This window comes from Cynocephalus volans, chromosome 7 (assembly GCF_027409185.1).
Source record: "Cynocephalus volans isolate mCynVol1 chromosome 7, mCynVol1.pri, whole genome shotgun sequence".
NCBI classification, from domain to species: Eukaryota; Metazoa; Chordata; class Mammalia; order Dermoptera; family Cynocephalidae; genus Cynocephalus; species Cynocephalus volans.
In genome coordinates, this window is record NC_084466.1 from 120211419 (window position 1) to 120228174 (window position 16756).

Genomic DNA, 16756 nt, shown 5'->3' on the forward strand with positions numbered 1-16756 from the left:
CACAACACTGAGCCAAACCCTCTGATGACAAAACTGACCTAGGAGTGCCAGGAGTAGCCAGCCCAAAAGCTAGCTGTCTCTCACCTGACCTTACTTCTCAAGCAGAAATAATCTTTTAACCTCCTGGGAAATTTCTAGAAAGAAACCATTTATCTGTCTGATATTGAATTGTTGTTCTAGTAGACACTAGAAAAGGTTACTAATATTTTACTTGCCACCCAATAGTAAAAAATAGTAACAAAGGTCATAAAATGGTTCCAATGCTTGAACTATGTTTTAAAAGCTTTCAAATGTTTGGGGAAAAGTTCCTCTAAAATAGTCCTTTTAGATAAAATTAGAAACGAATTATGATAGCTGAGAATACATTCAGTTGTGTATTAATATCAAAGTACCTGATGGAAAGAAAGCAGATTCAGAGAAAAGCTACCACCAGTGAACTCCTGGCTGGAGAAGCAGCACTAATTCCTAAAGTTGTGGACATAGGTTTTACTTTTTATTTACTATGTAAAAGAGTAAATGTAGGAGAGCTGCTCACCTCAATCTGTTCTAAAGCCCCAAAGAGCTGCTAGCTCTGGGAACCCAATCTGTGTTTGGGCACTAACTTTTAATTCTAAGAAAAAAATCGAGTTGGTATTAAGGTTATTTTAAACTTAAATTGAAAAAATAAAATTTAGGGTAAATAATATTTACTGTAAATAACTACTAAAAAGAATGTACCAGCTTGTAGATAGGCACATAGTTCTTTACACTGCATCTGAAGTGCAACTGTGGGTAATATTCTTAAATTCTAATTCTTATGAAAATACATACTTGATTGAAATTACACAGCTAGGCACCACCAGCAATAGCTACTCAAACTGTAGGTGCGAAACAAAGAGCTCCATGTACATTACTACCTTAACAACTCAGTCACAACAAAAATTTTGTATTTCCTCTAAGAAAGTTTACCTTTATTTTCATTTAATATGGCATATCATGCTACCTTGTCAGTTTCAGCCTATCCTATACAGCTACTGTGTTTTAATAGGAACACATTTGGTTTGTGTGCCACATGGATTTGTTTTGTTTTATCCCTGTATATTTAAAAAAAAAAAAAAAAAGATGTCTTTGCTCACATTTCTAGCTTCTAAATACCTTTCACCTTCACTAATAACCTTTCTTTGAACATTAGGTATTTGCATTAATCAAGGCATTTAACCACCTAGTCCAAATGCAGGCAACTAGAGTCACTGGCTGACTTGGAAAGAAGGTAACTCATCAACTGATGTGTTGGTATAAGTGAAAAGGGTGAGTTCCTTGTATGACTGGAAAATGACAGGTGAGTCCAGATAAAGAATAGGAGCTGAATGGGGAAAGCGAGCAAGCGTTTGCACAGCTGGCACACTGCAGACTGGAGGAAAGAATGCCCGGTCACAGAGCAGCCAAGTCTCCCAGCACTTTATTCATATCCTCACCTGCTAACCATTATTTAATCAAGTGACTTCCTCACTCACAATCAGCTACATCTGTTCATTTCAGCAGACAGTAAAACCCTCAGTATGTCAGAGACAAATACATACTGCTTGAAAAAGCCACTGAATATTAACATTATTAAAAAACAAAACAAAACAAAGAAACGACATCATAGGGCGAGATTTTAGGGAGAAGTAGAAGTAATTACTGAGTGCTCATGCCCTTAAAACAGATTCCAAAACAACGAGAGATTTACTGCTTCTTTCACTGAAGTTTCAAAATTCTTTACATTCTTCTTTTTACAGAATACACATTCTTTTGTTGGCTTAAAGTACTATTCTTTCCATTGACTCCTGTAATAAAATTGGAGTTGTGTTACTAGAAAAAAAAAACATGTTGCTACCTAATCCGGGATGCAATAAAATTACACATAACGAACTGTTTAAAACCATGTTTATTAAAAGAAAACTGATATCCTGTAATGATGTGGCTTCTTAAAAATGAAAATGCTTAATGGGAAAACGGTATAATACAATAACAAAAAACCTGGCGTTACAGCTATCAGTTCACAAGAGGAGCACCAAAACTTAAAGCTTAAGCCATTTGCTTAGTTCAGTGATTCCCAAAGTGTGTTCCCCAGACTGATGTTCACTACTAACCACAATAGTTTATGTCAGAGGTTTTCCAACTTGGATCAAAAGAAACCTCTGTCAAAACAACTCTGGTTGGACAACGACCAGGAGTCCCACAGACTTGATGTTTCGTTCCCCTTCCCTACCTGTAGCTGCCTCTAAAGGGCTCCCCATTAACCTTCAGGCTCTTGTAGCACATTTCCCAAACTACTGAACAAAGAGAGACATGTGGACATGCAGACAGGATTTGTTGGTGATTGCAGAACACTGGTCTTTAATGGGCATTTAACCAGTAACTGGAATTTATAGGCATTATTACATGTGTAATAGAATCCAAACCCCACAATTAGCTCCTTAGCAGCTATTCATGAAATTGTTAAGAGTTAATCAAAAAAACTGTAAATATCTCTAATTGTGGAAAATGTTCAGCTTGTGTTACCTTGGGACTGGCTTTACCAATTCAATTACTCCTTCTGGGAGAAAGGTCTGTAGTTTCTTAAAAATTATACCTTTAACAGGAGATCACTATCTAAGGTAAAACCAGCTCAGCTGAAATATTCATGTCTGATACTCCTGACAGCCCTAATGAGGCCATGGGGTCAGTTTTGATTCTTGTGTGAGCAAGTAAACCTCTGTATTCTCAATGAGAAAATGTACATCTAGTAGCAATTAACTTACACAACAAGTTACTATACTGTGGACACAAGCAGGCTTCAGTCGGAGTGTATATGTGTGCGTGTGTCAGGGTTTCTCAATAGCAGCACTACTGACATTTAGCGCCTGATAATTTTTTGTTGTGGGGGTGGGCTGTCCTATACATGGTAGGATTTTAGCAGTATTCCTGACCTCCACATACTAGATGCCAGTAGTACCCCACCTCCGTCGGTGGCAATCAAAAAAATGTCAGACATTATCAAACGTCGTGAGGGGGTGGTGGAGGCTAAATCTTCCCCTCTCTAGTGGGGAGATTTATGCACATCTATCATGAGCCATGGAAATTCACTGGAAAAGCAGTGCTGTCCTAATTGGTAAGTACTGCAGAATTTCAGTACGAGAAAAGCCTGTAAAAGTCAAAGAGACAACCACCTTCATGGTAGAAATGAGGATACTGAGATCCAGAGAATTTATATGTCTTCGTCTAGCAAAAACCATGGTTTCAACACCATGTCCCAAAGTACATTCTACATGGCACTGGTTTCTTAAGTTGTTCCTCTAAAAATGGATTCTGTGGTCCAATAAGTTGGAGAAAAGCTTCATACCAAATCCTCCTCTTAAAAGAAGGAAAATCTATTTAACTTTTTTTACACTAGGATTTCTGAAAGATACTTGACCCCAGATCTTTTTTCCATGTGGATTCCCCATTAACAGGAAGCTGAGCCCATTTGCCCTTACGCAGGCCTCAGGGCATGTGTGCACTAAAAAACAGGGCACTCTGCCCAGGTATGGTTGCAGGGCTGTTTTCCTGTCTACTGCACTCCAAAATCCCCTATGAGGTATGCTGACTATTCCAGTTTTCATCTAGAGAATTTACCTGAGGGTAAAAAAACATTCTTTGTAAACCCCGTTTGGTTTGCTGGTTGGAGTGGTGTATGATTTCAAGCAATTCATCCCGGGCTAGGCACCAAGGAGGTTCCAAGAGGTTTCTTCTGAAGCCCTCTCTGACCATCCCATGCATCCTTCCCTCTATTGCTTATTCCCTCTGCCATTCAATATTGCTTATTCCCTCTGCCGTTCAATATTGCTTATTGCCTCTGCCATTCATTTGGCACTTGACATATACCACCTTCTTGGCAAACTTCTGATCTGTGCAACCCTTCTTTCCTCTACCCGGCCACAATTTCCAGCAGGGTAAGAACAGAGCTTTACCAACTTTTATATAGACCATCCTCTTACTCCTTTAACATATCATTCAATAACTCCTTTTTGGATTGGCTGAGGAGGCCAAGATATTTCTCTTAAAAATGTATTCAATACAATTAAGTTCTTACTACAAACTGATCATCAAGGAAGAGGCCTGGGTTTAAGCACAAAAACGTTCTCCTAGTGGAAAACATGTTTACCTGGTCCCTGTAACTCTTTTGTAGTTGTCCTTGGAGTATACTGCCAGAATGCTGACACCAGAGCCCATGTTAACCAGCAACATGGGGTACGGGTTGTCAAGGCAGTACGGCTTTTTTTGACACAATTCAGGATTTGTGGGATTTTCAAAATAGTAACATTCTGGCTTGCCGTTGAAGCCAACAGAGTCGACATAAAGCAGGCCTTGAATGAGACAGTCCAGTTCGTCCAGTTTATGGAGCTGAAGGTCAGCAATCTGAAAGGAAACAAAACTTTGTGAGATAGTGTGATCACCTCAGGGAATGCTCCAGAGGATTTAGTTGGACTTAAGATTGGGTCATTCACATGAAAAGCCTGAAAACACCTTTGAAACAACGAGTTGCATAATCACACTGATAATCAGTCATTCCATGGAAAAGTAGCCTTCTGGCCACAGTGCATATATGCTAAACGACAGGAACTGGCCTGGTTGCTGGAAAAGCATCCATTGTGTTGTGGGTTGAAGGGTGGCCCCTGAAAGATCCATCCACGTCCTAGTTCTCTGAAACTGTGAATGTGACCTTATTTGGAAAAAGAGTCTTTGCAAATATAATTAGAACAGATCATCCTAAATTATCTGGGTGGGCCCTAAATCCAAGGACAAATGTCCTTATTATCAGAGACACACAGGGGAAAAAAAGGGACACACAGGGAAAAATGGAAAAACACAGAAGAAGGTATATGAAGATAAAGGCAGAGATTGGAGGGCTGCCCTGCAGGCCAAGGAATGCTAACAGCCACCAAAAGCTCGGGGGCAAGAAATGAAATCTCCCCAAGAGCCTCTAAAGGAAATGTGGCCCTGCCAATGCTTTGATTTCAGACTTCTGGCTTCAAGAACTATGAGTGAATAAATTTCTGTTGTTTTAAGCCATCCAATTTGTGGTAATTTGTTACAGCAGCCACAAGAATCTAATATAGCATGCCACTGAGAGGGGCCTTTTCCACAGAGAGAGCAGAGAATATTCGGAAAGCAACAGAATCCTACACTTCCTGTCAGGGCACAAGTTCCTGAAAGCCTGAAAACTGGGGACAATCTCCTTTGGGCCTCCAAAGCCCAATTACACTTTTCCAAGTCTTGGGCTCTGGATTTAGACAGACCTGGCTTTGAATTCTGGCTCTAAAACTTACTTTTTAGCTGAAGGATTTGAGGCAAGTTACTTAAATTCTCAAGTCACAGTTTCCTCTTCTATAAAATGGGGATTAATAATACCCACTGTATGTGTTGCTGTGAAGATTATATGATAATAATATATGTAAAGTGCTTACACAGGTCCTGGCATGTACAAAGGGCCCCCAAAATGTTGGCTCTTGTTAATAGCTGGGGTGGCCCCAGAGTGTCTTTTCATGTTCCTGTGAGACAAAAACTCCTGCTCTTCTAGGTACAAGGGGAAAAAACTAAAGGGGAATGAACTGGCTGTGAATCCTCAAAAGTTTAATTCATGATCCTCAAGAGCAGTATTACTGGTGGCCCAGAGGCTTGGGTTGATGATCATTTTCCATGGACAAAAAAAAGAAAAAAAAAGAAAAAGCTAATAATCAACAACATTAAACTGAACCAATGAAGAATGATAATTTATAAAGTCTAACCCAAGTTCTTAAAAAACCTCTTTAAGAAGAATTTATTGTTTACTACATGACAAGCCCTTGTACCACATCATTTAATTTTCACAAAAACCCTATAAGTAGGTACTATTATCCTTATTCCATGGTTAAGAGTCATAGAGCTTATGTAACTTTCCCTAAAGGACACTACTAGCTAATATCTCCCAATGACTCGTTCTTCTCTTATCTTCATTGAAATAATGGGTCCTGCTTCTGGGGTTTGGAAATGACCTATACAAGTACTAGACTTAGATATTTTGCAAAAAAGACATCATGTTCATCACAAAAGTTAACAGCTAGAAGAAAACTTGACTTTTTTCACTCATCTGAATTTCCCATTTACCAAAATCTACTGAATCTATTCCTGCAGAATAGAATTACTTAGAATGGGTTACACGCCAGGTGGTGACAGTATTTTTGATATATGGAAATAAACATTCTAAATGATACCTGGTGATAAAGTAAATCTATACCATAAATGGTTCCAAACATTTCATTTTTTTACCAAGTGAAACTTTTGGATGACATGCATGAAATTATGCATGTTTTAAGGGGGCAATATTATACATATTTAAGTATCTGGAGACCTGAAAGACTGTAGTAGGACACAGCAATATAAATACCATCTCCTCTGTCCTCCCTGATTCCACGGCCTTCCATTGTGCATATAGCATCGATCACATTCTGGCTTGTATTCTGGTTCGTCAGGTGCCCCTCAGCACTGTGCTAAAAGGCCTGCCCATAAGAATTGCTTAATAAACATTTATTAAATGGAACAGGGAAAGTTATCACTTTGTGGATCACCCCAAACTGAAAAGTAGCCATTTCATCAGCCAGCCTTGGGACCACAGGTTAATCTGCTTAAAATTAATCAGAGGTTCATCCACAATATTGACAGCTAAGCCAAGAGCCAACATCACAAACATGGATGGACACAGTCTGTCCAGTTGGACATCCTGAAACTATGCAAGGGAAGAAGAAAAACCTGTCAAGGCAAATAAACTAAGCACATACAGCTTTGATCTGAAAGAAAACATCATTATCTTACCTTTCCCCTCAAAATCACATTCAAATAAAGTGCTAGCAGCAAACAAACATCTCTTCCATACATTTTACTAAGGAATGGAAATTTCTGAAGACTGAGGTCGTGTATCCCCAGGCAGGGAAACGAAGACTTTTAGTCACTTGCACTGAGACATCCCCAGGCAGGGAAATGAAGACTTTTAGTCACTTGCACTGAGACATAGAGACCTCCCTGGAAAGTCTTCACCATCCAGGAAAAAGGTCAGGCTCCCAAGTGAAGACAGTGAGTCACACTGCTACTTGGATTTTCAAATAGGCCATCTAAAATCCAGAACAAGTTAGGAATTAATCCTGACGCTGAAGTTCATAAGCCCAACTGAATTAACTTTTTGGAAAGCTTAAAACACCACGTTCAGATTCCAGCTACTGAGAAACACTCTTTTTCTGGGCTTTCTTTATATCAGGGGTCACAAACTCAAATGCCTAAATGAGATAGTAAGAAAACATAAAGGAGTGAAGCCCTTGACTAGATGTAAAGTCACAGAATGAGGGGGACTGTGGCAAACAAGACCACCTGCACTACTGAAAATTCACCTTGCTATGGTCTGAGTGTCTGTCCCTTCCAAATCATGTGGAAGCTTGATCCCCAATGTGGCAGTGTTGAGAGGTGGTGCCTTTAGGGATGATTCGATCTTGGGTACTATGCCTTCATGAATGGATTATTCCATTCACGAGTTAATAGTTTAAGGGTTAACAGATAAATTGGTTATCACAGGAGTGGCACTAGTGGCTTTATAAGGAGAGCAAGTGAGCACATTAACACATTCTTTCCCTGCTTGCCCCATGGTAACTCTTCGCTGTCTCAGGACTCTGCAGAGAGTTCACAGAGAAGAAAGCCCTCATCAGATATACCCCCTGGACCTCAGACTTCACAGCCTCTAAAACTGTAAGAAATAAATTTTATTTCTTATAAATTACCTTGTTTCAGTTACTCTATTATAAGCTACAGAAAACAAACACCTCCATTCCACTGTTGCTGTGTGGTACAGGGGAGGGGGATGGGGTTGCCAGATGATCCTATTTTTCAAGAGCTAGAAATTCAGATTTTTATGTGAAATCTTCCAATTTTTAAATGCTGGCAGCTAATTTAACATTTAAAAAAATATATTGCAGGCCAACGAAACACATCATCTGTGGGCTGAATCTGACTACTGCACTACCAATTATATATGTATTCTAATGCTAATCTCTATAATGGGCCTTAAATCATGACAAATTTGAAATATCAGATCCAGCAAATATGCAGATGAAAGTTCAGCTAATTTGAATATAACCTTGTGACCAAGGTATGCTGGTAAATGTTTAACAACCAGCTCTCTGGAAGCAAAAGCCCTGGATTATAGCATTTACTAATTTCCATGGTGTAGTCAGTCACCCCCGACCATGGCCAATTTCAAGCTACCAACAGGATGTCACTAAACACAGAGTTGGGAAGAAATGCATACATGGGCTCTTTTAAGCCAGTAGGAGCTGGCTCGAGCACCCTGTTGCTTCTAACTCTCCTTAGCACGTCTGGAGAATATGAGTTCTGCCAATTCCTAAATCATTAAGTTAAATTTAAACCACTCCCCAAACTTAAAAACAACAAACCCATTTCTGCCATAAAACCCAAACTCTGTGTAAATAATGGAAGCTAATCGAAAACTGTATAGATCCCATGGTAGGACTTTAGGCAAGAAAGTTACTATTACTATCCATTTTGCAGATAAAATACATCACTGGCAGTCGGCAGGTTAAATGACCTACTCAGTATCCCAAGGCTAGCAAGTTAGCAAGAGAAGAGGTAAAGTAGAAAAAACTTTCAAACTACAACTATGAAAAATTAACATTGTTTGGCCCAGTACCAAAGTCACCCATGCAAGTACCGGTCCAGTGGGGATCACAAACGTTAGACACATCAGAATCACCTGAAGCATTTGCTAAAACATAGGTTGCTGGGCCCCTAGCCACAGAGTTTCTAATTGCATTTCTAGCAATATCCCAGAGGATACCCATGCTGCTTGGTGCTGGGACCACACTTTGAGATAGAGAAGGACGAGCACAGCATTTGCAGCTGAAGAGCTGGGAATGAGTCTATTATCACACACCACTACTGGTGTGGGATAAAGTCACATACTCTCCCTAAAAGCACCTGTCCTAGCTAACTCACAGGGCTGTTTTCAAGATCAAATGAGATGGCTGTGTAAAAATCTTTGAAAACTATAAGGTACTATACACAAGGGAACTAAAATAATTCAGGTCTTCTTATCTCAAGTTGAAATAAATTTCGAAACGCCATTTCCAAACTGAAGGCTCTAAATTTTAGAGAGCATTCAGTGATTCCCTATATGCTAATACTAGAAAAAATATGAATCCTGAACATAGCCATGCTCAGAATACAATTGTAAGAGGGTTTCCTTATGTGCTTTAGCTCAGTCTGTCAAAAATAACTAACTATATAGCTAGCTAACTACTCAGTAAATAAATCTGGTAAAAACTTTCCCAAGAAGTTCCATATTTACTCCTTGGGAGGATTCCTTGAACCTACCCCAAACCAGTTATAACACTCACCTGTAACTGAGAAATGAGTCACCGGATTTGTTTCAGAAATGAATAAAATACATATCTGTCTGATACTTTACATTTCCCAAGGTGATTCTGTTGACACTGGCTCCATAAATCAAATTGGAAGTGACAGAAAAGGTTATCTTATTAACCCAAGAACAATTTGCATATAAAATGGTTGATTCTGAAGTACAAATCACACTCAGGGTTCTTTTCCTTTCACAAAGGAGACCTAACAGAGACCTGAGAGAGAGATAAATTTCAAACATGTCCAGTGAATGAGAAATATTAACAAAAACCTCAAAGATGACTTCTTCCTCTCTCCATCCAATGATAAAAGAGGTCATCTATGAATGGACAGAGTGTCAAGCCAAAATGAAATGGAAAATGACAGAGTCTACAAACCTTATGCTCCTGCGATATCACAAATCAGCCCCTGGATTAATCGCAGGGACCAAGCTAATAAATGTTCTTGAATGTCCTCTTAGATTTAGAGATTCCACATATCCACAATTACCCTTCCCTCTCCTGATGATTTTTCTACCATTACTAACTTTTTTAGGCTGTTCCCTTGGAGATTTCTGGCATAAGAAATGTCAGTTTTTAAGTCCTTAGACATTGAAAAAATTGTGATGAAGGCAGTCAGAAAATCCTTTGTTCTGCCCTAAATCTCCTGTCAACAGAATATGTTGTGGTGAATCCAATTTGTTCAAAGGGTAGTTTTTTTTTTTTTTTAGAAGCAATTAAAAGGATTGCTTCTAACTTCAATTATTGTTAGCCTTGGACTGAACAAAAATCACAAGTATATCTACTGTAATGAAGAGCTACATGGGGAGAAAGGATGGGATTTTTTTCCCCATAAATTTTCTGTTGTTAAGAATACTCTGCATTCTTAAGAATATTCTTGTTGAAGTTAGGAAGTGTGATTGTGGATGAAAATATTAGAATGGGTACATAAAATATTCTGCTAGGTTCTTTAAAGCAAAACGTACAGACTATAGACAGTAGGAATAAACACACAATTAACTGAAACCTATAATGTTCAGTGCCCTGGTGCACAGCAGGATTCCCCACTTTTGAGGAACCACTTTTATAAGTGATGGGATTCCTCACTGGTTTATCTCTGTCTTAGACCTTAGCTTGAAATTAGATTAAGTTTTTCATTTGTGTTCCATTTTGGTAAATTGTGAATTTTGAAGGCTAATTTTTGCTAGTCAGAAATTTGGTTGTGACAGTGATACTAAAATATTAAAAAAGGAAGGAAGGAAGGGAAGAAAAAAAGGAATGAAAAATGAAGAACAAAATGCAACTTTGTTCAATTGAAAGTATTCTACACAGGGGTCTAATTTAATGCTTGTCTCATGGTTTATAGATCTTTTTTGTACATTATAAATTGGATGAAGAATAATTAACCATATCTAAAGATTTAAGTACAGTTACTATAAGAGTGGTCTTCAAAAAATTTATGGAAAAGTTTGTATTACCTTTCAATTCCATTTCTCAATGAACTTTTTGAAGTATTTCTAATATAAAAATATATTTTAAGAAAGAAGTCCTTCAAAATTTGTGAAGAAAATCACTCAGAAAAAAGAAAAAAAAAAAAAAAAAAGAAAAGAAATAAAAAAAAAAGAAAAAGAAAATCACTCAGATGAATTTATTTTATTTTTTCCTTTTCTTTTTCCCTTATTTTTTAAAATTTACTTCTCAATATACATTGTAGTTGATTTTCATGCCCCTTTACCCGTTCTTCTCCACCTCCTCCTCTCCCCCCGCATCAAATCTGTTCACTTGACTTAAAGAGTTCAAGGAATTTCTTGTGGTTATTGTGTCTTCTCCCCCCACCCCCCAATCTGTTTGTGTTTATTTATTTATTTATTTTTAACTCCCACAAATAAGTGAGAACATGTGGTATTTCTCTTTCTGTGCTTGACTTGTTTCACTTAATATGTATTATTTTCTCTAAGTCCATCAATGTTGTTGCAAATGGTAGTATTTCATTCTTTTTTATAGCTGAGTAGTATTCCATTGTGTAGATATACCACAGTTTCCATATCCACTCATCAGATGATGGGCATTTAGGCTGTTTCCAACTCTTGGCTATTGTAAATAGAGCTGCAATAAACACTGGAGTACAGGTATCCCTTCAGCATGATGATTTCCATTCCTCTGGGTATATTCCCAACAGTGGAATAGCTGGGCCATATGATAGATCTATCTGTAATTGTTTGAGGAACCTCCATACCATTTTCCATAAAGGCTGCACCATTTTGCAGCCCCACCAATTTTTAAAACTCCTAACTGCAAAGTTGTATTCTACCAAAAACAATGATTTTTATACAAAGCAATAATAGGACTTTACAGGTATGTATATGCACTGCTTTATTGTTTGTGAAATTGCTTAATATATATAGCAGTATATATCAGTCCTCTACAACTAAGTAAGCACCTTCAATTTTCTACACTGGAAAGGGGGAGGGCTTGGATTTAGGAGACCTCAGGGCCTTAGCATTCACTGTTCCATCTGCCTAGATAGATACCTGCATGGTCTACCCTCCTGCTTTCTCAGGTCTCTCCTTCAATGTTACCTCATCACACAAACACTCACCCAGCACTCCCTGTACTTCTTGACCTGCTTTCTTCCCCCTTCATAGCACTTATCACCATTTCATTTTTGACTGTCTTCCCCTACTAGAATATAAGCTTTGTTTTGTTCATAACATTATTTGATACATAGAAGGAACATAACAAATTATGTGCTGAGTGAGTGAACAAGTGCTTAGGAAAGAGGATGATAAAACCTATTCGTTCTCACAAACTTTGGAAGGATATGAGCATATCACTTAGTACACTGTCAAACAGCCTATGGGAAGAAAAAGTTTTCAATTTTGCCTTCACTTTGGCCAAAATTGAGCATGGAAACAGAAGGCAGCCCATGGATTTTTCTTTTGTAGATGGACGCCTGGTCAGGCTGTTTTGCAAATACTCCAGAGTTACTCCCTGCTCCAGTCTATTCACTAGGCTCCAACAGCCTGCCAGAAGGAGAGGCTTTTACATCTTGATTGTAATAGGATATGACCTTTCTCAGTTCAGAACCTGGAGAAACACACTTGTTTATGTCCAACACATACTGAGTAACTTTCTCCCAGGACATACATCGACTCAGAGGAGGGACAGAGGCATCGACAGAGGTTGCATAAATCCTCCGGGTTACCTTGGTTCATCTCCACTAGAGAAGTGGAGATGAACAGATAGTGTCCATGAGGGACCTGAGGAGCTCACAGCACTGGGGATGAGTCAGCACCTCCTTCTGAGTCAGAATTGAGCCAAAGGCCCAGCTCTTACCTAGGAGGCACTACTAGAGCCTCTTAATTTCTCTCTAAGCTTTAATTTCCTCATCCATGTAGCACAAAAATGCTATACTTCCTCATCTCCAGAGGACACTTCCAGCTCTGACATCCTAGAAACTCTCTCTCCTCCATCCACCTTACTGCCACCTTTTTGCAGATGATATAACTGGGAGGAACATGTCTAACTCAGAGTCACCCAGCTTGTTAAATGCAGAAACCGGACTTTTGATAAAAATAAAAATGCCAGTTATTTGCACTACAGGATTTGAGAAAATGTATTTTAAGTTTACCTCATTACATTTTTAACTTTGTGGTAAGGCTCATCCTAAAACCTTCCCACCCTTCCCTCTCCTACACTCAATCGCTTTTGTTTATCTAGCTCCCTTTATTTTCCAAGATATATCTACATCTGTTATTTCACTTTATTCTCACTTTACTCCGTGAGATGAGACTAGACAGTATGGAGATTATTGTCTTGACTGAAGAAGATGGGGAAATTGGCACATACAGATGTTATGGGACTGCTAAATAAAGAGAAACTTTGGACTCCATGTTACTCTTCCATATCCTCCTTTCAGCCACATTTGTCAAATCCACATGAGCAATGCAGAGTTGGTATGTACTGCCAGTCAGGATACAGCAAAATCCTTATTATGTAGAACCAAATCCGCTAAATGGTAGTCAATAAAGAAGGAATTCACCTAAACACGATATCAAAGATTTTGCTTTTGTCTGTGAACAAAACTTATGAATGACATTCATATAACAAAAAAGACACTAATGAGAGCAAATGGGTAGACAGAGGTAATCATTCTTAGTAAAATTTATAGAAAGCCTTCTGTGGGCCTCAGTCTATGTATCTATAAAACTGCCATCATGATTATACAGTAAGAGTCTGTGGAAAATTCTAACCAAAATATTTCAGAAGGGGATTTATATCATCTTGTCTTCAGCACATTACACAGCAGCAATTTTAACGGAAATGATAATGATGGTAATCAATACATATTGAGTACTCACTAAGTGTCAGGTACATATTATTTCATTTAATCCTTCATGTAATAACCCTGTGAGGTAGGAGATATTTTCAGGCTCAGATAGGTGAGGAAACTGAGGCACAGAGAGGTGAAATAAACTTGTCCAAAGTCACAAGGCTAGTAGTCTAGTTCTTAGACACGAGATGCCAAGATTATGAGCATGTGACGTTTTGTTGTTTTAACAAGGACAAACCCAACCTACCATTCTGAAGTCCTCTTCAAACTTGAAAGCCCCTCCTCCCGTGGCACAGAGGGTGGTGTGCAGGCTGGAGAAGTTTTTCTCGCTGCCCATCTGAATGAACCTGTGCATGGCACAGCTGGGAAAGCGGATGAAGTGCAGGTTCCCTTTGCGCCCACACATGGTCAGGTTTTTCAGTTCCAGGTGGACATCTCGGATCCCTGTTTTCCCATAAGCGGTATTAGAAGTCAGATACTTCCGGATGCTCTTCAGGTTCTCCACTTCCTCTTGTTCCTCTTCGGCTGTAATATCCTTTGGCTCGAAGTAGACCAACTTAACCAGCGTTCCACCAATATCCATGCCAAACCACGGGAATGCTAGAGGACAGAAAGAAAGAGTGCCGCTGGATTCTACACATGGAAAGAACGCTCAGTTTTTGAATAATAAATAAGGAAATGCAGTGGTATCACATCTTCATGTGCATTAAACGTTCAATTTACTTGAATTCAACTATATGTGCCTAAAAGAAGGCACAGGCAGAGATATTCACAATTTAAGTGGTGCCCACCACTCAGCCCACACCCCTCAATGAGTCCACCTCAGAACTGAATGAGATGAGAAATAAGATTTCTGCAGTTCCCTAAGCCAGTCTCAATTCCTATGTGCTTTTGGGGGCTCAAGTATCTCACCAAACTGAGTGCTATTCCAATATTCAAAGATATATGTGTTTTGCAAATATCATGTCTCCAAATGGTAACTATTTTATGAGAATCTTAGCCAAAGAAACTGATCTGTTCCAATCCCAGGAGAAAAGCTGACTGTGCTGGGTATCTCAAGAGACGGTGTGTTGGTCTCTAACCTACACAGTGCCTTCTTAGGGCACTTTTCAATGATTTAATTTTTGCCTTATGAGCTGACTTTATAAGATGTGACTCCACTGTTTTAATCCACACAATATATAGGAAGGAGAAAGGGAGAGGAAAGTAAACTATGAGCGATGTTGGACAGGCATGATGATGTATAGTTACAGAATTCTAAAAAGAACAGCTAGTGTTACCTCTGCTTTCTTTCTGCATTAAGCAGAGACACTCTCTCCATCCCAAATGGCCTGCCCAGAAGTTCTCCACCTGGCTGCATGTTAGAATCACCTGGGAAGATTTTAGCATTCTATGTCTAGTTTCCTCTCCCACAGATTCTGATTTAATTCAGGCGTGGAACCCAAGCATGAGTATTTTTTTAAAGTTCCCCAGTGGTTCCAATCTTCAGGTCTGGGAACTACTAAACCAGAGGAATAAAGGCCACTGACAGGCAAGCCCATAAATAACCACAGCTCTTACCCAGATCTGAAACACAAAGGCATATATATATGTATGCCTCTAGGTGTATATATACTTAATCCGCTCAAGATGTTTATCTAAGACAAAATGAATCTTCTCTGTGATTATCTGTATAGTTATTAAGAAAACACGCTACCTGAACAGGGTGACTTTAAATAGAGACAGCATGGAAAGTTAATGCTATGCTGTTAAACACTCTGCAATAAACACAGGGCAAACCAAAATGGGAACCCAAATTTTGGAGTCTCCTCTTTCATTTCCCTCAGAAGAATCCATTGGCTAAATCTGAAACTGTAATTTAAAACCGAGTTTAACGACTCAAGCAAAAATGGCTTCTTTTAAAAAGTTTATTTTATTGCAGCCCTAGAGAACATCCATATGAGCCCTTGTCAAATTGCACATTCTATACCTATCAAACTGGGCATACAACATTGCCAGAAACATAAATGGGACCTACAGAAGGTCTTTGTTTCTAGGCACCCCTACTACTTAGCTTTCTATTCAGGAGGGTTGAGGGCGAGGTGCATAGCAGGAAACCATTCCTGTAAACAAAATCTTCTTTTCTCTGCCTGCTGTTGTTATTTTATAAGATACAAGTCAGCTGCTCCACCTTTGGTGAGCAGAAACTAGAAAAATAAAATTCCAACCCCATGCCCAAAGATTAAGAGCAACAAATTCTGCTGACAAGGCCAAGTTAACAAATGTCCTATTATCTTTGTGGAAGTTTACAAAGCAAATCTCACACAGCCCAGTGTAGGTTAGGAAGCTTGCTTGTCCTAGCAGGAGATAATAAAAAAAACAGAAACAGTTCATCCCTGCTAGTCAATTCAGCTCACAGATGAAGTTTGTTGGTGCATTCTTTAAAATTCACTGTCATAGCCCACAGTGTAGGAGCAGCATGGTGTAATAGGTAAAGCCTCTAATTAGGATTCAGGACAACTGCTTCCCAGGAGCAGCAGCCAGGAACTAGCTCACTGTAATTTCCTCCATCTCTCCGGGATCTTAATTTCCTTACCAGTGAAATGAATGGGTTGCATTAGAATGGTCTCCAGTTACCCATCTGTATAAACCTTCTATGAATTCTTTAAGAAATTTAAAAGAAAAATCACAAGCACTCCCAATTGTAAAGGTGGACTAGAGTCTTTTGCTGTAGAGTTTTAAATGCCACTCAAATATGCTATGGCATGTTAACAAGTGCCTGGGCTCTGCAGCCAATGTTGCATTTGTAATCCATTCTTATCAGAGCAGGGAAGACAACTACTACTGGATGGAATAGTGGAAGGGAATTCTGGAACATTGCTAGGATAACCATTTTGGAAAGATTTTGTCAACATGTATTAATATTAAAAGTACACATACATGTTTAACCCAACTAACGTCTCTCCTGGGCCATATAAAAAAAAGCACAAGTATTCAAGGAAAGGAACAAAAATGTTCACTGCAGCAC

General features: G+C 38.9%; 1 protein-coding gene across 1 annotated transcript in view; it reads right to left on the reverse strand.

The window, feature by feature from the left end:
• Window positions 1-16756, reverse strand: part of PANK1 (pantothenate kinase 1) — a 53257-nt gene that overhangs the window by 11247 nt on the left and 25254 nt on the right. The window contains exons 2-3 of the mRNA XM_063102838.1: window positions 13997-14349; window positions 4145-4398 (exon numbers count right to left, since the gene is read on the reverse strand). Of these exons, the coding sequence (XP_062958908.1) occupies window positions 4145-4398; window positions 13997-14349 (607 nt within the window). The remainder of the gene's footprint in view (window positions 1-4144; window positions 4399-13996; window positions 14350-16756) is intronic.